Here is a 21,558-nt window from a genome sequence, read left to right as displayed (position 1 = left end):
ATAAATCTTTCGGTACCACGTCCGCACAGAGAGGTTGATGATTTGGCTGCGCAGGTTTCTAACCGTAATATTTCAATTTCCGCCTTTCTTGACAACAAAGCGGATATGGACTTTTACCAAGTTCCACGATTTTAACTAAACCCCCGTGAAAGTCATTTACGATGTGACACTTTCTTTTTAACCTTTCTGCCACGTTCTGACGTCATCACATTTACACCGCGTAAAAAAACCGTTACGTTATTATTATTCGTTTTTATTTTTAAAAATATACGTTTTTTAAATAGTTTTAAATTGTTCTTATGTAATTATAGCAACGAAACAATCGTTTGATATCTTTTATACGTATAAACAAATAAAATGGCGGTAAAATCAGTGTTTCAAAAACATTTCAAATTTTAACTCTAATAATTTAATTAATTTACTTGTGTTTTAGTAATGAAGTCACTTTTTAATTATTATTTTGTTTATTCTCAATCGTTTTAATAACGATAATAAATTAATAAATAAATAAATTCTTGAAAATGAAATAGAGTTCGTTAATTTATATAATAAATCGTACAACGAAAACGGTTAAAAAAGAAAAAATATCATTGGTTATTTCAAAAATCACGTTACCATGGCAACGGATTCCAATTCGATTGTTTATTTATTTATATATATATTTGAAATTGTAAATATTTTGTATTGCAAAAGAAGTGAAACGCGCGAGAAAAACAGGCATCATCCTTCTTTTTTTTTTCTCTCTTTCTCTCTCTCTCTCTCTTTCTCCAGTGATATCACATCATAAAATTAATATCGAATGAAAAAAAAAAATAATAATAATTAATGACAGCTCCAGTAAAATGTAATGTAACTTCAACTGTTACACAACAGGATCCGCAAAAAGAAACGACAAAAGATTTTTATAAAACATGTAATTTACCACCGAGATGGGATAGACCTTGTGAGTACCTAATAATAATAATAATAATAAACTATTCATGATTGATTCCCATCGGTTTTTTCGATCTTATATGACGTAATCATTTTTCTCTCATTTGTAGATTGGTTTACCGGATATGGATGTCAACAAGTTCCACTTCCTCATCCGTTTTACAGATCGACTTACATGGATTACGGATGGTAAAAAACTTAATATAAATTATAAATACTAAAACAAAACGAGTCATTAATAATGTTATTCCATCTTTTGTTCAGGTATCCTCCAAACATTCACACAGTTCCAATATCATATTTTCCAACACAACAAAAATTTACTAATCATTTATGCCATTTTGGAATGTATCGAAATTCTTCGTTAAATACAGCGTTGGATGCAAAACCTTTAGGGGAAAAATAATTATTATTATTATTATTTCACTTTTTTTTTTGCTACGTTTAAATGGAAAAACGATGAATTCGACATATTGAATTTTTTTTTTTTTTTTTTTTTTTTTTTTTATTAAACGGGAAACGTGATTCCCATTGATTCGAGGATGACGCGTGCAATAACAAAACGATTAATACACAACCGTTACAATTTTTTGGCGGGAAAAAAAAAAAAAATTCAAAATTATCAATAAATATTAAAAGAAATAAAAAAAATTAAAAAAATAATATCAAAATTAAAATTTTCTTCTTCTTCTTCTTAAATTTTCCTACTTCATTTTTAATATTAAAAAAAAAACAAAATGGCGGCAACCTTTTCAAAGCTAAAAAATAATAAAATTTTTTTTTTCTTCAAAAATTATAACAAATTCTATTTAAAAAAAAAAAATTTATATATAAAAACTAAAAAAAAAAAAAATCTACAAAATTATTATCATCATTATCATTATCATTATTCCGTTAGAGTCAGTCGTGTAAAAAAATTATCATTATTATTATTATTATTATTAATTGGCACTTAATAAGAATCTTAATAAATAATCATCATCATCATCATCATCGATCCTTTTTATTAACTTAAAAAATTTTTAATATGGCAGTGAAAATTTACGATTTGTTCGTTTGTTTGTTTGTTTGTTTGTTATTGAAATTCGATATTGTTCATTATTAAATAATTTTTCTTCAAAAAAAAAAAAAAAAAAACGTCGTGGCATTAGAAAAAAAACCGTTAAAAAAGAAATTTACTCACGATGAAGGCGTATATGTGTAGTAGTTTTTGCAATTCGTAAAAAAATCTATCGTTATTACTATTATTATTATTATTTAATTTTTTTGTTATTAAGGATCGACGAACGAAACCATTATGTAACGCGTACCTTTTGTCACAAGCAAACCTTCGTGATAATGTGTCAACCTTCCCGGATGCATGAGCAACCATCCCAATCTCGTATCCGTGACGCTACAATTGTACCTTAAAAACCTGCAACCGCCTCCCTAAAAAACAAAAACATTATTATTATTATTATTATCATCGGGTTAACGTTTCCGACGGGGAGAGGGGAAAATAGACGTGACGTGGATTACCTCGTAGTCAACCTTTGGAGTGTTTAGTGCCAAATTAATCGTGTAAGTAGACGAATCGTGATGTGGCCTCAACGACGGTTGCTCGTCCGGTTTATAACGAACGACAAAATTCATTATGGCACGAGGAGGCTGAAATCAAATCACACATCCGTTATTCTTTTACATCCATTTTGTTTTTTTCAAGCAAAAATAAAAAAAAAGCGTCGGCTCATATAAAGCAAAGCAAATTTTGGTTAAATGAAATTTTCTTTACAAATCTCGTTAATCACATCATCTTTAAATGACAGCAAAAGAAAAAAGCAGCAAAGAATGTTTTAAAGCAAAGCAAATAATATTTTAACAAGCGTGACGTAATATACATATATATTTACAAAAAATTTTCTGTTAATGTTTCAATAACGAATGATTGATTGATTGATTGAATTTTGATATTAGAAAGCAAGCTAGCGTTTTGCTATGGTTAATAAATCAAGGTTCGCGTCTCGTTCGTACTCTTTTAATTTAATTAATTGAAATCGTTAAACTTTTAATCGACAGCAACCGTTGCTGCTGTTGTTTTTCGAATGAGATGAGGTATAAAATAAAAAATTATTTACCTCATCCTGATAACCGGTATAGACTTTGTAGTTAAGCGGAGCAACATATTTTTCCAAAAAATGAAGCCATTGTTTTTCCAACCCCACTTGGTTCATGTGTATGTCCCGAGTAGGTACGGCTTCGTAACCCGTGTCAAGGCGATCGTCCTTTTAATTCCCCAAAAAAAGAAAAAAAAAGAAACAAAAAAGAAACAAAAAAAAAACAAAAACAAAAAAATGATCTGATGTGCTACGCAACTACGTCGTACCTAAACACACATTTCCGCTCATGCAAAAAAAAAAAAGGAAACAAATTAAAAGAAAATTTTTTAACTAAGGTACGTAAAAACGTTTCACGTTGGTGACAACATAGTATAAGCAGGCAACAAGTGACACAGACAGGCAGGCAGGCGGGCAGGCAGGCAGGTAGGTAGGTGGTCAGACAGGCAGGCAGGCAGGCAGGCAGGCAGGCTCTCAGAATCCCTGGAACGATAACAACGTACGTTATGATAATATCCGATGAAAACATTTTCCTGGAGCGGTCTAACGTATTCTTTCAAAAAGTAAAGCCAATGATATTCCAAACCGATTTGTTTCATGTGTATGTCACGCGTCGGTACATTTTCATAACCGCCATCCAAACGAAGATCCTTAAAAAAAAATCACTTTTCCGTTAAAATAACTATTATTATTATTATTATCATTCATCCCTTTTTGTATTCTTCTGAGGTTTGTTGACGTTGTCTCCAATAAATCCACATTCCTGTAAATTTTCTATTTTCCCATTAACATTTTTATACGATATCAATTTAATGTTTACCTTATTGCTACCGTCCGACCATTTCCCGTAGGTTTCGCATATTTCAATGAGTTCCTGACAGAATCTCGGGGAAGCTATGGGAAACCAATAAACGTCTGGACAAGGCATCAATGGTTTCGTTTCCGGATTTAAATTTTCCGAATAGTTTTCGTGCAAATACCTTGTAAAAAAAATTAAATCTTTTTAACGATGCCAAATTAATGAGTTCCTGCAGGAACTCGTGGTCGACAACAATAAATCACCTTTGTTCCCAATCCCATTTATTATCGAATATTTGATAGAAATCGGGATGAGTTCGTGTCACGTCGTAAGTATCGGGATTGATTAAATGTCCGAAATCAACTCTGTTGCTCACGTACATGAAAACTCCCTGGAAAAACAAAAAGAGGAGGATTTCGAGAGGTTTGCCGTACGACGTTTCCGTTCTTGACGTCACTACAACGATAATAATAATAATAATACTACCGACCTTTTCTCTCATGTGATGACAGAATGCCATATCCGGATCTAGGGCACCTTCGACGTAACTCGGTTTGGTTTCATCGTTTCGTATGACGGTACCGTTGATTAAATAACATCCGCTGATGTAAGGTACGTTCCACAACCCCCTGAAAGAAATAAACGTGGATATTATATCAGTAAAAAACAAAATGGCTTTTTTCCGTTAAGTTATCAAACGCGTCGGCATCGTTCTCGCGCCTAAAAATAACCGTTTTGATAACCGGCACCCGCCGTTCACCTCCCGTTCGACCTATTTCTTGTTGAAAGAATGAATAAAATTCAATTAAACTGTTGACACGATAATAATCCAGCAATAAATTTTTTTTAATAAGAAACAATAAACGAACGAAATTTATGCGAACGTGACCATCATTACGACAAAGACTGGAGGTGTCATTATTATTATTTAAACAAACCGTTCGCGAGATTCGAACGTTTTAAAACATCACGTGGTTTTATCATCATCATCATCATCATCGCTAAAGTTTTTCTTTATATATATAATCCAATAACGGTATGATTAAAAACGGAAAATTTTTTTATTTAAAACATTTAACGAAATTATTTGTGATTTCTATGCTCCTGATTCACGTCATCGAATGTGCTAGAGGTGGTGGTGGTGGTGGTGGTAGGCGTGGAGGTGGAAGAAAAGGTACAAAATACGGTATGAGAATTCCTGCTCTCATAAGGCACAGAAATCAAGAATCGGGAAATTATTACGAAAATAAAGACGTGAGTATTATTAAATAAATATTATTTCGTGATTGCAAAAAAAAAAAAAATAAAATAAAATGGCGGACGAGTGCGTGAAAAAAAAGGGGGGGAGGGATTTCCAACGGTAAAAAAAATTATTAATTATTATTATTATTATCATTTTTTTTAAGGGTGCTCGAATAGTTAAATCCTCACATTTCGAATTGGATTACATGTTGGGTAGAAAAATAACGTTTTTTTGCATGGCAAAAGGATTTCCCAGACCGCAGATCACGTGGTTCAAAGATGGCATCGAATTGTACGCTCATAAATTTTTCCAGGTGGCTTTTAATAATAAAATTTTTAAAAAGATCAACCCCACACACCAACCCCTCCCCTTCCCCCAAAAAAGTAGTAAATATATTTTTATTTTTAAAACTTTTTTTCAAAAATTTCTCTCAAAGGAGAAAGTTTTTTCTCAAGAAAACGTGGAATCAATGTTACCGTGGCAACAGAATAAGAATTCGAAATCAACAACCGTTCGTAATAATAATAATAATAATAACAACAACAACAACAACAACAACAAATCGTGTAGTTTACATTTTCGTGAATAAATGTTACAAAATAAAATACATATATATATTTTTTTTTACTCATTTATTTAGTTTTTTTTTTTTCTCACTTTTTTTTTTCATATTATTATTATTATTATTATTATTTTGTGTTTTTTCTCTTTTTTTAATTTTGTAAAATAAAAATGTCGGACGACGAAGATATAAACGAGAAAGATGTAGAGAGAGATGTAGAGAGAGATGTAGAGAAAGATGTAGAGAAAGATTTAGAGAAAGATGTAGAAAAAGATTTAGAGGAAGGAAATAAGACAGAAATCGAATACGAAGATAAAGAAGAAGATGACGAAGATGATGAGGAGGATGATGAGGAAGGCGTTGAAGAACCAGTTAAAAAACCCGTCGAGAAACCCGTGAGAAAATTATATTTCCGGGAAGAATACGGAGAGGAATTCGGGGGAGAAGAACCGGATCTCCTCATACCCCCGTCGGATTTGGATATTTTACTCGGACGAGCCGAATCCAAATTCGTTGAGGAACACGTCGAACAAGAAGGCGACGATAAAGAAGGCGAAGAGGAAAAACAGGAATACGGCGAAGCTTTCGGAGAGGGAGAAGAAGATGCTTTCGAAGAGGATTTGAAAAAGAAAAGTTTCGGATTGCTAAAAGCGGACGAAGTCAAACAAGAGGAAGTGATATCTGAAAAAGCCAGCATAACGAGCATAACGTCCTCAGATTTTAAAATGCGAATCGCTGAATATTTCATGCAACCGAAAGAGAGAACGCCGAGCGAATTACGTTTCGAAAGCGATTACAAGGAAATCATAGAGGAAAAAATGAGGAAAATCATTAAGGCGCTCGAAGTGGAAGAAGAAAAAGACAAAAAAATCATACAGGAAAGAACGCCGTTGGAAAAGAAAAAAGTTTTGATTACGGAAGTTGACGTGTCCGGCCTGTATCCGCAACCGAAAGTCATAGAGAGTGAAGTGAGTTTTGCTTTCGACGAAGACGAAGAAGATGACAAAGTTCACAAAGCTATCGTGACGGAAGCTGACGTCATAATGGATACACTTCGAAATAGTTTATTGAGCGATCCGGACAACGTTTTTTTAAAAAAGATGAAAGATCAAATATTGAAAGTGAGACAAGTGGCAGAAGAAGTCGTGACGATGATCAAAAAGGGAGTCCCCATGGACATATCGGAAAAGATAAACGAAAATTTGCAAAATTTCAAAGATAATTTGCGACAAAATTTAATTAACATATTCAAAGATCAAGTCCAAGTGACGAAATACAGAGTCATGGAAGACGAGGACGAAGGGAAACCGGCGGAAGCCGTCGAAGCCGCCGTTAAAAAAACAAAAAAAAAAATCAAAATGAAAATATTAAAAACGAAAGAAGTTCCCGAAGCGATTCCGGAAGAAAAAGAAGAGGAAAAAGAAAAGGAGACAGAGGGAGAAGAGGAAGAAGGGGAAAAAATTCATGAAGGAGCACCGGAAATGATGGCACCGTTAGTAAAACCCGCAGCAAAAGAAATCGTAGTTAAAGAAGAGCCTAAAAAAGTCTTCATTCCGTATGAAAAAATTGATTGGAATAAATATTTGTCGGAGACGGAAAAACAATACATGGTAGATCCGGCGTTGAGAGCGGAAATGGAAAAATACATAGAAGAAAGGAAACACGCGATCGAAGAAGAGCAGAGGGCATACGAAGAGAAAAGAGAAAGACGGTTGCGATATATCGAAACGACGGATCCGGATGAAATATTAAGAAACGAAAATTTGGTCGTGACAATGAAATTCATACTCAATTCTGGAGACACGTACACGAACGCATTTAAATACCTAATGAAATTTCGTACCATCAAATACGGCCTCTCGCAAATTTTCAAAGTTCCCGCCGAAGTTTTCATCATTTACAGAGACGAAATTGAAATTCAAGACGACCTTTCCGCCTACGACCTAATACCCGAAGTCGAACCCAACGACACGATAACCCTAAGATTGTTAACATTGGACAACGACAGATGGCGTTTGAAAAGTGATTTTTTAGAACTTCCCGTTCCGGACATAATAACGTGCACCGTCGTCACGGGCGTCGATTGCGAGGGAGCCGAAGAGAAAAAAGAAATCGTCGTGGAAATAGAAAATCGTAAAATTAAAAAACCTTTCGTCGGAGGTTACGTCGACTGCGAAACAGGGATCGAATATCATCACGCGTTTTCGCAATCCGGACCCCGCCCGACGAAAATCCCTTGGGAAAAACAAAATTCGAGAGACACTCAAACCGCGTTCATCCGAGAGAAATCCATCGATACTCTCATGGATAAATCGACGCAAATGGCACGAAGAGACTACTACGTGAGCACGGAATACGATAAAATAATGACGGCCAAACCCTACGTCGACTACGATACCTGGATGAGAGGGAGAGACGTCGAAAACAAAACGAGAATCATACAAAGATACATAAGAGCCATGATAATGCGTAGGTATTTGAAAAAAATGAGCGAAGAATACAAGAGACGAAGATGTTGGGAACTCGAACAGGAGAGAAAAAGAGTTTTGGAAAGGGAAAACAGGATTAAAACCAATATAATTAACATGACGTATCCGAAAACGAGAGCGGATTTCGACATGCTTTACGCCATGGTTGAAAAATGGAGGAAAACACAAGTCGATAGAATCAGCAAGTTGAAAACGGAAGCGCCGAAAAAAGCCGAACTTTGCGCCGTACTCGAAAAGGAAATCAAATTGTTGGAAGCCATTGAAGTACACAGGATAGCCGTGTGCAAAAAACAAAAAGAAATTAAAAATTTAAAATTCATGGAAAAAGTGGCTGCGCCCGTGACGTGGACGGGTTACAGAGGAATGACCGTTAAAATGGACACGTTGAAAACTCAAAGAGCGAGAGAATTGAAAGAGCTTTACCACAGTTTATCCAGGCAAGATCTCAATTACGAAGATCGAATCGAATTATTGATTTCATTGAAACACGCTCTTCGAGTGCAAACGTCGACTTTAACCGAAGAACTCATTTCTTTGATAAATCAAGAATGCGAAATGATAGTTCGCGGCGTCAAAGCCAAAGATTTAGATTATTTGCGACAAAGAATCGAATTTTTATTTCAAGAATATTTCAAAGATCCCTATTTCAATCCGGAAATGGCCAAATACGATCCGACATTTTGTAAAGATTTACTCCGTGGGAAATTATTTTGCAGGTTGTGTCACACGATGAAATCCCTCAAAGATTTCTCCGTGTCGACTCGCGACAAATCCATTAACGTGTGTTCGTCTTGTCAATGGGTTCACAACATAGCGATACCTCGAATCGATTTGAGCCCGTACAGGTACATATTGAAAATGGTACGAAAAGACGAACAAAAGCGAAATTGCTACTCGTCGTGCGCGTTCGTACTCCAAGACGAAGACATGAGATTTTTAGTACAAAACATATGGAAAGGTCGTTCCGCCATATCCGAATCCGACGACCTCATTGATTTAAGAATGCCGAGATGGGACGTGACCAAAGATTGGACACCTTGGAATTGCATTCTTCTCACCGAACTCGAAGCCAAAGCTCATTTGAAAACGAAACCGTGCGACAATTACGAACCCCTATTGACGAGCGAAATCATATCGAAACACGAATTAGCCAAAAGGCATTTCCAACCCCTTTTCTCGTCCGCGAAAAGAATAAGGGACACCGGAAAATGGGCAAACACCGTAGACGTCAAAGACTACAGAACCATACCATTGACGGCCGATTTTTACGACATAAGATCCGACGAATGTTTTAGATTGAGAAAAAATGGAAGGTTGTACGATGTCCACGAAACGAGAAGAAAAGATGATGGATACGTGCAATACGTTTAAACGTTATGACGTCACAACACCAAATTATTATCAATGAACCTCTTCCTCACCTTATCTCCACAAACGACAAACATAACAAACAAAATTTAATTTCCCTCCCCCCCCCCACTCGATGGTAAGACAAAGTATACGAATCCATTTTGTAAAATTTTCGAAAACAAAACAAATAATAAACGAAAAAAAAAAAAGAGATTTCAATTTTTCTTTGATTTTCTTCGTTTTTCAGGTTCACGAATGGCCACTGGGAAACGACACGATGAAATCTAAAATGGAAATCGATCCGACAACTCAAAAAGATGCTGGATATTACGAATGTCAAGCAGATAATCAGTATGCAATAGACAGACGAGGTTTCAGAACGGATTACGTAGTTTACACTTATTGAAGTGAAAATTATCAGACAGGTAGGGGATTAACATTCCTATCGCTACAAATAATAACCTACGGTAAAATTATCATTTTCAATTTTAGGTATTATTATTATTATTAACAATAGTTTTTTCTGTCGCCGTGCGAGTTTCCTCGGAAAAACTTAACAGTAGTAAGAAAAAAACAAATCGAACACGAATCTTATATAAAGCACTTCACACATATATATAATCTCTATGAGAAAGAAAATTTTTTTTATAACTCGATCGATATATCGATCAATCGATTTTTTTTTTTTTTAATATATGTAAAACAGTAGATGAACGAACGATAAATAAATAAATAAAATTATGTACTATTGAAATAAATATATGTATATCGTTAGTACTCTCCATTTTGATTATGTTTTTACATCCTACAATCTTTCCAAACATGTTTTGTTGAAAACCTCAAAAACCTGGAAATTTCGGAGATAAAAATCCCTACCGAACCTGAAAAAGGGGGATTGAAATAAAAAGAAATAACGTACGTTTCTAAAAGTTCATCGTCTAAATTCATAAAAAAAAATTTTTTTCTTGATGGGTTTCAAACCGAGGCGGAAATTTCACATTAAAATCGATAAAACAATGTTTTTATACAATTACAATTGGTGCATTGAATAAATAGATTATTGCGCCCATGTTTGTTTGTTTGTTTGTTCGTTTGTTTGTCTGTTTAAAAATGCACACGAAACAGTGGCGTGGAAATCCGACCCTCCTTCCATCCACTCTACTATTATTATCACCATCATTTTTACAAACTCTCGACTTTTTCCAAACGATTCCCCTTTTTATTTGTCTACCTTAACTCATTAAAAGACAAATTCTCGATTGTAACAAACAACAAACAACAAACATCACGTCGTATCATCGAATCACCCACGCGAGAATTAAACAGTTAACAAACAAATTGACAATATGTTACGCCACTGTTAATATAATAATCATACAAACAACACCTTCATTATAGGGTCAAAACAATAATAAAAGTTTTTAACTTTTCGTCCCGGTCGACGATACGCGAAAAACAAAAACAAAAATTACATGCAAATATCGAGTCTTTAAAGTTTTCGTCGTCTTTTACTTATTATTAACTTTTCAAAAAAAAAAAAAAATGAAGACGCAACTCGTGATGGTGAGTACTAATTTTTTTTTTTTTTGACTAATATTCGAATACACGCGGATAAGCAGAAAACCCATAATAATAATAATAATAATTTACAGATGACGATACTTTTTCTACTTTTCGTTACGACTAAAAGTCGAAGAGGAAGAGCAAGGACAAAAACTAAAAGTAAAATAATCAACGGTCTTCCCATAACTGGAAAATTCCGGGATCCAGAATCCGATCAATACTACAACAATAACAATGTAAGATATTGAATGATAATGATGATGATAACGTAACCGAGTACGGATATAACCTTTTTTTTTTTTAATAGGGAGCCAAAATAATCCTTTCATCTCATTTCGATTACGAATACGTATTGGGACATAAAATAGCATTTTTATGCGTTGCAAGAGGAAATCCAAGACCGAGGATAACATGGTTTAAAGATGGCATCGAATTATATGCTCACTATCTCAGCCACGTAAGTTTTCTTTTTTTCCTTTTTTCTCGATTTCCGAAATGGAAAATTTCGAATAATTTTTTTTTTTAAAATCAGGTACACGAATGGAAAATGGGTTCGGATAAAGTCAAATCGAAATTAGAAATCGATCCTGCGACGCAAATGGATGCGGGGATTTACGAATGTTCGGCCAATAACATGTATTCGATAGATAGCAGAAGTTTTAAAACTGATTTCAGCATCGCTTTCGATTAAAATCCTTTTTTTTTTTTCTCACCACCTCCCCCCCCCCCGATTGTCGTCGTTGGATTAGACAAACGAGATCGATGCGAGAAAGACGCCATTACAGAAAAAAAATAAATAAATATTTTTTTTTGGGTTATTTACCGTTTTTCGTTATTTACCAAATCCATGTAATCGAAACTCCTGGCGTAAAATCCATCCTCGGCTATTCCACCCCAAAAATTACTCCAAGCTTTAAACGGTCTCACGAGCATGGGAGCAACGATGGTTCTAAAAAGAAAAATAAAATCATTAAAATCAAATTTGTGGAAAATGGAAAAATCCAAAAGTGCGCACAAAAAACGTTTGTTTTGATCACCTGTTTTGTTCGACGAGAAGTTTCAACGTGTAAGGATTATCCAAATGTGCTTCGCTATCCAAATTAAAATAAAAATCAGCTTTTGATGTTTTGAAATGTTCTCTGCAGAATAAAAAAGTAAAATTCAAATTAAAAAAGCCATTTACAAAAACTAAAACGATTCATTACATTTAAAAAAAAAAAAAAATTACATGGCTAAAGTTTTCGCATGTGATTCAGCAATTTCATCATCGGCTTTTATCTCTTTCACGCTCTTGTATTTTTCCCTGAATTTTCCGACGAATTTATCAACGTCTCTCTCGTGATGTTTTATAAAATTATAAACGAACAAATTGATTTTATTTTTCGGATATTTTAAATCTCCAACTTTTTGTAAAAAATCTTCCAGGAAAGGCGTGGGTTTTGATACGAATAAAGCAACGAAAACTCTCGGATGATTCGACGTCTGTAACAACAACGAAAACAAAATCATTATTTTGATCCGAAGGGGTTAAAGGTCAGCAAGAACGTGTCATTGAACCCTTACATCTTCGTCTGATAGTGTTATCACATTTTCCTTGCACGAAACGCATCCGTCTCGGGTATTCCAACAATTCGGTAAGTAATTACCCAAATTATTCAAACCGACTTTGACGACTGTCGGACCGTTACCGTGTAATATCAACGGATGACTTTTCATTTGTTCGTTTTCCAAATAAGGTTCGTGATTTTTAAATTTAAGCGAAAGCTCATCTAAACGAAACCGACAAATAATAATAATAATAATAATAATTATTTCACACGTCCGGGTCACATCCAAATTACAAAATCAATATATAAAAAAAAAAATATTTCTAATAATTACCCATGGCACCGTGTAAATTGTGAAATATTTGAGATTTGTGATCTAATTTTATTTTCAAATTATTTCTAAGAGTTTCGTTAAGGTATGCTTGAGTGTAAAATAATTGATCGTCGTCATCGTCGTCTATGGATCTGTGTGTTAATATCTCATATAATTCAGGAGCGTAACCGATGATCCCTAGAAAAAAAAGGAGGAATAAATTAAAAATCCACAAGACGGTACCACCATTCAATGTCAAAATTATTTAGGGATTTAAATGATTGAAATTTATATCGTTTGTTAATTGTTTGTTTAAACTCTTTCATCATTAATTTTTAATTGATATGGTATTTCATTTATTATTATTATTATTCTTTGTTTTTCTCTTAAAAACCGTGACTTTAGAAAAGGGAGAACGACATTTTTTATGTGTGTGTGTAAGTAAATGACGAATGACGAGAGAATTAAAATAATTTTTCATTTCATTTACGTGGGAGGCTTTTAGTCACGTCATCATTTTTTTAAGTAATTAAATTTAATTAAAACATCCTTTTGAAAATTTAAAAAAAAAGAAAGATGGACACTCACCACCGGAATTCAAATATTGTTTTCCTCTCGATTGAATCGGATATTGTGATGCTAAATTTTTATCAGGCCAACAAAATGGTTCGGCTCCAAAAACGACTCTTCCACCGATTTTATCAAATTGTTCCAATATGTCGTTTAATCCGGCCAAAAAAATCACGTCGTAACTGCCACGATAATGTTAACAACAGAAAAATTAATAAAAACACCAACAAACTCTTTAAAATGGCCGCCGCGGCGATTATGATGATGTACTCACCTGTCTGTGAAAATGATTATTTTTTCATGATCGTTTTTATATTTTTCAACTTCTTCCCTAAACAAATTGATTTTTTGTCCTCCTCCTGTTGATTTCATTGATCCCCCCTTCCATCCAACTCCTTTTCCTAACGTTTTCACTTGTATGTCGTTGACGTTGCATGATCTCAGGTACCTCAGATACCCGTCCGTTTCGTTCGATGCAACCGTTAATACCAATACATCTGTTAAAAAAAATATAAAAAAAAAATTTTTTCTTGTAAGTGAATAATTTTAACGTTTCCTCTAACATAACTCGTGTATATAAAAACTCCCACGCATTTTTTAAATTAAAATAATATTATTATTATTATTCCCACTTTTTTCATTCAAATAATTGTCAATAATAATAATAATAATAATAATAATTTCATTCGTGTGCGGATGACGTTAAGATTAAAAAAATTTTATTTTTATTAAAAAAAAAAAAAAAAAAAAATTGATATCGTTCTTATCATTATTATTTACTATTACATAATAATTAAATTAATTATATTCCATCTTTAAATTATAATAAATAAATAAATAAAAGAGGCATTAATTATGGCAATAATAATAATAATAATAATTTTAGCACATTTTTTTCGTTTGATGTATGTATGAATGAATGAATGAATGAATGAATGAATGAAAATCAACAACGTGAATGATAAATCTTGTAATGAGAAAAAGTTATCGCAAATTTTATTAATAAATTATTAACAACAATAAAAAAACATAAAAATTATAATTAAAGTTAATAATAATTAAACCAGACGACAATAATCGAACACAACAAACGTCATTCATCAAGTAAAACAAACGTGATTTTGTAAAATAATTATTAATAAAATCAACATCCAATAAAGTCGGCCATATTTAAAAAAAAAAAAAAAATTCATTCTGGAATCGTCGTAAAATTTTTTTTTTTTTTACGATTTATTGTTGTAACAATACGATTATGGCATTATTATTATTATTATTATTACTTTTTTTTCTTTGTTCTTTATTCTGTATATATTGTAAGTGTAAAAAAAAAATTTCTTTTATTACCCGAAACTAATTCATTTATAAAATGAAACAAACAAACAAACAACAAATTGAAGCGTTTCGTTTAAGGAAAAAAAAAAAAAAGAAGAAAAATTATCAAACTGTAAATTTAAGGGTCAACATAAGTTTTTTTTTTTTCTTAATTAACAGAAAAGCAAACTAATTAATATTATTATTATTATTATTATTGATCTCATTTATCGAATAACACATTTCAAACAGATTTTCCTCTCCTTATTAAATGTCAATCAAAGTTTTAGTTCGAAAATGAAACATGATCTTGACTCATTGATTTAATTTAAAAAAAAATTTTATATAAGGTATTAAATATCTTATTCGAATGCAAACAAAACAAAAAAAAAAAAAAAAACCGAACAAATGCAATTTTTCAAGATTCATATCGAGATTGATCAAAGAGTATAATAGCAAAACACATAATCAGAAGACAGACAATCGAAAAAGTTTTCTAAAAACAAATAAAATAATAATAATGATGATGTTTTTTTACATTCCATCAAATGAAAATCAATCATTAATAAATGAAATTTTAAAAATAATTTTTTTTAATAACGAATAAAATATCCATTCGATAGAAAAGATGAAATGCACTCGGATTGTATATGATATAAAAAAAAAACCATAACTCAAAATTATTAATAAATTTATTCATTTTTTATCAACAATTTTATTATTATTATTATTATTATTCGTTTATCATCTTTTTTTTTTTTTGAAAATAATAATAATAATAATCATAGTTCAAATGTCGTAACATTTTAAAATATTAATCGAATAAAAAATTTTATTTTAAATGATGAGTTATGGATGGCAACACAGTGAATAATTTTTTTTTATTAATAAATTAAAAAAGATTCTATTAAATATAATTATAAAATGATAATAATAATGATTAGAATACAAAATGAATGAATGAATGAATGAATGGAAAAAATTTCCTTTGTGTTAAATTTTAAAAAAGTTTTAACGGAAAAAAAAATTTAAAACGATTTTTAACGAATAAGAAATTACATAAAATTATAAATTAAAATATGAACGTTACTTACCTCTTTCGTTGTTTTCACATTTGCAAAAGTTATTAAAACAAAATATTAATAATAATAATAATAATATCGATGATAAACTTTTCATGTTATTATTATTATATTGATGTAATTTCATAATTAATTATTTTTGCTTTTTTCCCCCCCGGGATAAAATCCAAACCATACCACAAACTGATTCACACTCGACTGTGACATCGTAAACAGTGAGCGCAATTTATCTGATGACACGATAAATTCTAACTTGCCGTCGTCTGCCACTTTTTTTTTCTATAAACGAATTCCAAAATCCGATTATGAACTGTAACGGAAAAAAAATAATATAAACGGGCGAATAAACATTATTTTTAATAAATTTTATAAAAAAATTATTTAAATAAATAAGTTTAACGATCGTCGCGTTTCGTTTCTTACATTCTAATCCACTATTAAAAAAATTACGCGGGAAAATTTAAATTTAAATTTGGATTAATCGATGATTGAAGATTAAAACGAGATAATCTTTTGCTAAAAAAAAAAGAAAATCATTTATGCGATTTAAATTTTAATTATGTGAAATAAATATAATTAATAAATTTTACGTATGTATAATACATAATTTTAAAATAATAATAATAATAATAATAATAATAATTTGTTTTCTGTTAAAGGATTATTGTTAATGTAACGGTTTTCTCTTCTCCCCCTCCCCCTCCCCCACGTCAAACGATTTTTCATAAAAAACAATATCCTAAAATCGATAATTTAAAAAATTTCTTTGATTTTTTTTTTTTTTTTTTTTTTTTTTGGGGGGGGGGAGGATTTAATTTTAAAAAGGAAACCATAAAGTTTTTTGGGGACACCTTTTAATTGGGTTATTTGGTTAAAAAATTTAATTTTTTATTATGTATTCAGTCGAATTCAAGTGTGGCTTATGTGAAAAACAACAGAAAAATTTTCCAAGTTGAAAAAATAAAATTTTCTTTTGTTAAATAATATTAATAATAATAATAAATAAACATGTCGAAAAAAGAAGATCCTGAATGGAAAAAATTAAAAGAAGAATTGGAAGGATTATATAATAAGATAAAAGTAAGTAAGGTGTGAATAATAATAATAATCTTTCTTCAATGGGGATTTCAATGGGGATTTTTTTTCTTTTCTAGGATCTACAGAATGATGCTGCGGATACAACTTTGGAAAAGGAAACGGAAACCGTTGGAGATGTTTCCAAATTGAAAATATCGACTAAAAAATTATTAAAAGGACACATAAATAAAGTTAACAGCGTTCATTACAGCGGTGATAACAGGTAAGATCCCCAAAAACTTTTTTTCCCCTCCCCAATTTCGATCCTACAATGATCCCCCCACAACAACCTTTTACATTAATTTCTTTTCCTTTTTTTTTTCAAGACATTGCGTAACGGGATCATTGGATGGTAAATTAATCATTTGGGATACGTGGTCAGGTAATAAAGTACAAATAATACCTTTGAGATCTTCATGGGTTATGAGTGTGGCATTTTCACCATCCGGTAATTTCGTCGGTAAGCTTTTGTTTTTTCCCACGGCATTCATTTTTTTCCCATAATTTCAAAGCGATTGATATTATCTTAAAGCTTGCGGTGGAATGGATAACATGTGCACAGTTTACGATCTTAATAATAGAGATTCATCTGGTAAAACTAAAATAGCTCGAGAACTTCTCGGTTACGAAGGTTTTTTATCTTCCTGTCGTTTTTTCGACGATGTCAATCTCATAACAGGATCTGGCGACATGAAAATGTAAATTAAAACATTACGACATATTATTATTATCATTACCGGTTTTATATATAAAAAATAAATTACAGTTGCAAATGGGATTTGGAAACTGGGAAAAAAACGGCGGAATTTGAAGGACACAATGGCGACGTTGTATGCATTTCTCTTTCACCAGATAAAAACCAATACGTGACGGGAAGTGTTGATAAAACATGCAAGTTGTGGGATGTTAGAGATAGTAAACCCAAACAACAATTTTTCGGTCATTTTGGCGACGTCAATTCAGTTTCTGTAAGAAGAAAAAAATAAATAAATAAAAAATATTTTTATTTTGTTATTAAAACAAATTCACACTCACGATGTAATATATAAATTATAGTTTCATCCATCTGGTCAAGCATTTGCAAGTGCATCGGATGATAAAACGGCAAGAATTTACGATATAAGAAGTGATCAACAATTGGCACTTTTTGAAGAACCCAAAAAAACAAGCGGATTTTCAAGTTGCGGTTTGAGCCTTTCCGGAAGATTTATTTTCGCCGGGGGTGACGATAACAACGTAAATTTTTTTAAAAAAATTGCTGCGAACCACACGAGAAGTAGACAACCATCTTTTTAAAAAATTTTCCTTTTTTTTTTAAGATTCACATGTGGGATGCATTGAAAAATCAACATCGTGGACATTTATCCGGACACGAAAGTAGAATCACTTCTTTATCGGTATCAACCAATGGTATGTCCATCGTATCATCATCTTGGGATCAAAATTGTCGCGTTTGGGCTTGATTTTCTCTTTCTTTCCGACATTTTTAAATTTCTATTCATAATAATAATAATAATAATAATAAAATAAATTTCTAAAAAGAAAAAAAAATTAATTTCTGTTATATAAAAATAAACAAGTATCATTTTAATTAATAATAATTATTATTATAATAATAATAATATTTAAAAAATTTTCCCCCCTTCCGTTCCCTTCCCCTCCCCCTCCGCCCCCCGAATTATTATAAATGATAGAACATTATGTCGAATCTCACGTATATATATATATATATATATTTAAGATTTTAAAAATAAATATATATTATTTATATATAACTCTTTCGATGTTTTTAATTATTAAAAAAAAAATTCAACTTTTTCCATCTACACGTGCACTCTTCCTTTTTTTGCACGTGAGAAAAACCTCTAAAACCTCCTTTTAAAACTAACTAACTATTAAAACAAATAAATTGTTTAAATAATTAAAAATTACAATTTTTTTTTTTTTTTTTTTTTTTAATAACAACAATAATAACAAAAAAAAAAAAAAAAAAAAACTTTTTTTCCTTTCTTTTTATATACACAAATTTAAAAGTGATGACACAATCATATCATTTTGATTTTGTTTGTTTGTTCGTTTGTTTGTTTGTTTCGTACACCTTTCTAAAAAAAAAAAAAAGGTTAAAAATTAAAAAAAAAAAAAAAAAAACAAAACAAAAAAACAAAATTTTAAAAAAGAAATTATTATAAAATGATTATTATTATTATTATTATTATTATTATTATGTCTCTTATGTTTCTTTGTCTCTTTTATGTACATATCGGAATTAATAACGTTCAATTTTTAAGGTTCAAGGTACTGCCTTCCTTCCTCCCTTCCTTCCTTCCTTCCTTCCTTTTTGTTTAGTTTATCCTTCCAATTTGATTAAAAGAGCCGATAGAGTCGTTGCTCCTCTTTCTTTCGTCACCCATTCCGTGGCATCTCTTTCGAATCGGGTATCGGGTATTTCTTTTGATACGTCCACGCTCGGTGGCCCGACTTTATAACTACCCGGTTGTACCAATATTTGGAATGCTAACGTTGCTTCCGTTTTATTCTTGGTCCGAGAATCGTAAAACCTATTCGAATTTTTTTTTTTTTTTTACAATGAAACACATTTATCTCATGCGTGTGTGTGTGCGTGTGCGTGTAAGCCACACATTTTACATACCTAAATTTGGTCACGAAATAATCGCATGCCGCATATTTTATGGAGGGGGAGAAAACAATGTGTGAACTATCCGTTTCGTCTTCTTTGGCTTTGACCCTCGTTCTCTCCATTCCTAACAAACAGGGTAATACTAATTCGCCGTGGTCTAAAATTCTTCTGATGGCATCTAAAAATCAACGCGTTAATTTTCATAAACATTTTTTTTCACTTTTTACTCCTTTTTCTTTTGTTCTCGAACTACTCACCCGGTCTGGTACCGTAGAATGCTACCTGCCACGTGTCGATTTTTTCCGTGGCGCTTGGATGTTTCTTAAGTGGAAATTTAGCCCAACCCATCGGTATGGAATATTCCGTCGGAGGATCCCCCTTCATTTTATACGTTTCTTCGACGGCTTGTACTTGGTAACAGTTATTGCAGTAACAAGTACCGGGTTCTTTTGAAAAAAAACCATCTGAAAAGGGAATTTAAATTTAAAAATAAAAAATAAAAAAAAAATAAACACGTTTCTGGAAGTAAACTCGGGAGTAAAAATGAGAGAAATACTCGCGTACCCGGAAGTCCCAAAGTATTTTTAAATCTTAAACATAGAGTAAAATAATCACAATGTCTTCTTCTTTCGATCGTCGATTGAGAATTCCTTAAATTCTGACTAGATAAATTAATCAATTTAGAACCGCCGACGGGTTGCTGATGTTGTTGCTGTTGTTGTTGCTGCTGCTGCTGTTGCTGTCGTTTGATTTTCATATTATTTTTCAAACTGTTTCTAGAATACGACGTCGACGACGATTCATTTTCATTTTTTTCATCCCCATTTACATCGCTATTTTCAATTTCCTCGTCATCGTTTTCCCCCGTTTCGATTCCCGAACCGGAAACTTCCGAGGACTCGAATTCGATTTGATCCTTGTTTTCTTTTTTGTCTAATTTTTCCTCTTTGGTAAAATTCTCTTTTAAATTTTTATTTAAAAACGGTTGACTCTGACTCCTCGAAATGTTTTGAATGCAATTCGAAGATATGTCGTGACCGGAATTCGACGTCGTCAACTGTTGTATTTGAATGTTCAAATCGTCCAAATTCGTTTGCGAATTTCCCTGCGCGGATAACAATTGAAGTTCCGTGTTGTACGTGTCGGATGAGGTCATGAGGGTGGTGGACTCGCCGTCCTCCACGCTCAATGATTTTTCTAAATCCGATTTCAAATCAATCGTCAATTGTTGGATTTGAGTGTTGAAATTATCCGTGTCCGTTTGAAAACTGCACGACGCCGCATGGGATGATATTTGTTGTATTCCCGAATTGTAACTATCCGAACTCGACAACTTTTGTTCCGTTTTCGTCATTTCTTTCGAATGACGACGTTTCACGTCCATTTTTTGATTTTTCCCACATTGTTCAATCGATTCCTCCTCCGGATATTTTTCCTGTATTTCCGAATCGGCTTTTTCTTTCTGACAATCCTGGAGTTCGCTCCCTCGGATTTGTATTTTTTCCGAAACTATGGAAATCTCTTCGCAGCGACCGTTCAAATCGATGACGGCATACACGGGATTGGGTAAATCGCTCGCGACAACACCCAAATCGCAATCGTTTATAAATATTCGTAGCTTGGATTCGTTGTCAACTAAAATTTTTATCATCGTTCCAACGGAAAATATAAAATTTTTTATACCGTAACCTTCGCGAATCTGTAACAAAACAAAACAAAAATTTATTTAGAGAGAATAAATTCATTAAAAAAAAAAAAAAAAAAATTCTAAAAACAAACTTTTTTCCCATTTTTAAATATAAAATCCTTATAAACGATCCAAGAATGTTCTTTTAAACAAAGTGCGTTGATCGGTGATTGTACGGAATTCGGGGGCAAGGATGTGACACCAAAAGCCAACCCGCAAGACCAAACCGGATTAATTTTATCGATTCGAAACTGGAAAAAAAACAATAATAATAATAATAATAATAATAATATAAAATTTT

The 21,558-nt window shown here is 32.1% G+C and overlaps 6 protein-coding genes across 6 annotated transcripts in view; 4 read left to right on the top strand and 2 right to left on the bottom strand.

Annotated features, from left to right (window-relative positions):
* Positions 1-825: 825 nt before the first annotated feature.
* On the top strand, positions 826-1,126 carry Phum_PHUM397450 (uncharacterized protein; the record flags this gene model as incomplete). Its single annotated transcript, XM_002428661.1, has 2 exons — positions 826-943; positions 1,044-1,126. 2 exons carry the CDS (start codon positions 826-828, stop codon positions 1,124-1,126), a joined length of 201 nt encoding a protein of 66 aa, XP_002428706.1.
* A 1,079-nt stretch (positions 1,127-2,205) lies between these two features.
* Phum_PHUM397420 (Procollagen-lysine,2-oxoglutarate 5-dioxygenase 3 precursor, putative) lies at positions 2,206-13,834 on the bottom strand (the record flags this gene model as incomplete). Its single annotated transcript, XM_002428658.1, has 13 exons — positions 2,206-2,361; positions 2,452-2,580; positions 3,530-3,676; positions 3,847-4,006; positions 4,089-4,216; positions 4,316-4,454; positions 11,856-11,981; positions 12,070-12,171; positions 12,261-12,514; positions 12,596-12,801; positions 12,914-13,090; positions 13,481-13,644; positions 13,737-13,834. 13 exons carry the CDS (start codon positions 13,832-13,834, stop codon positions 2,206-2,208), a joined length of 1,986 nt encoding a protein of 661 aa, XP_002428703.1.
* Phum_PHUM397440 (uncharacterized protein) lies at positions 4,864-9,875 on the top strand (the record flags this gene model as incomplete). The annotated part of the gene is made up of 3 exons (XM_002428660.1): positions 4,864-5,079; positions 5,232-5,381; positions 9,717-9,875. The coding sequence occupies 3 exons, from the start codon at positions 4,864-4,866 to the stop codon at positions 9,873-9,875; spliced, it is 525 nt and encodes a 174-aa protein (XP_002428705.1).
* Phum_PHUM397430 (uncharacterized protein) lies at positions 11,012-11,723 on the top strand (the record flags this gene model as incomplete). The annotated part of the gene is made up of 4 exons (XM_002428659.1): positions 11,012-11,032; positions 11,122-11,268; positions 11,340-11,489; positions 11,565-11,723. 4 exons carry the CDS (start codon positions 11,012-11,014, stop codon positions 11,721-11,723), a joined length of 477 nt encoding a protein of 158 aa, XP_002428704.1.
* Positions 13,835-16,863: 3,029 nt separating the features above from the next.
* Phum_PHUM397410 (Guanine nucleotide-binding protein subunit beta, putative) lies at positions 16,864-18,395 on the top strand (the record flags this gene model as incomplete). The annotated part of the gene is made up of 7 exons (XM_002428657.1): positions 16,864-16,935; positions 17,010-17,155; positions 17,259-17,392; positions 17,465-17,630; positions 17,699-17,900; positions 17,989-18,168; positions 18,252-18,395. 7 exons carry the CDS (start codon positions 16,864-16,866, stop codon positions 18,393-18,395), a joined length of 1,044 nt encoding a protein of 347 aa, XP_002428702.1.
* Positions 18,396-19,279: 884 nt separating this feature from the next.
* The window catches only part of Phum_PHUM397400 (neuralized, putative), a gene marked incomplete at both ends in the record, with an annotated part of 8,091 nt that continues 5,812 nt past the window's right edge, over positions 19,280-21,558 (bottom strand). Inside the window, 5 exons of the mRNA XM_002428656.1 lie at positions 19,280-19,490; positions 19,583-19,748; positions 19,828-20,034; positions 20,135-21,269; positions 21,350-21,508. Of these exons, the coding sequence (XP_002428701.1) occupies positions 19,280-19,490; positions 19,583-19,748; positions 19,828-20,034; positions 20,135-21,269; positions 21,350-21,508 (1,878 nt within the window). The remainder of the gene's footprint in view (positions 19,491-19,582; positions 19,749-19,827; positions 20,035-20,134; positions 21,270-21,349; positions 21,509-21,558) is intronic.

Source organism: Pediculus humanus, genomic scaffold (assembly GCF_000006295.1).
Source record: "Pediculus humanus corporis 1103172107895 genomic scaffold, whole genome shotgun sequence".
Lineage (NCBI taxonomy): Eukaryota > Metazoa > Arthropoda > Insecta > Psocodea > Pediculidae > Pediculus > Pediculus humanus.
Note: the sequence above shows the minus strand (reverse complement) of the source record. Positions and strands in the feature narration are given on the sequence as shown.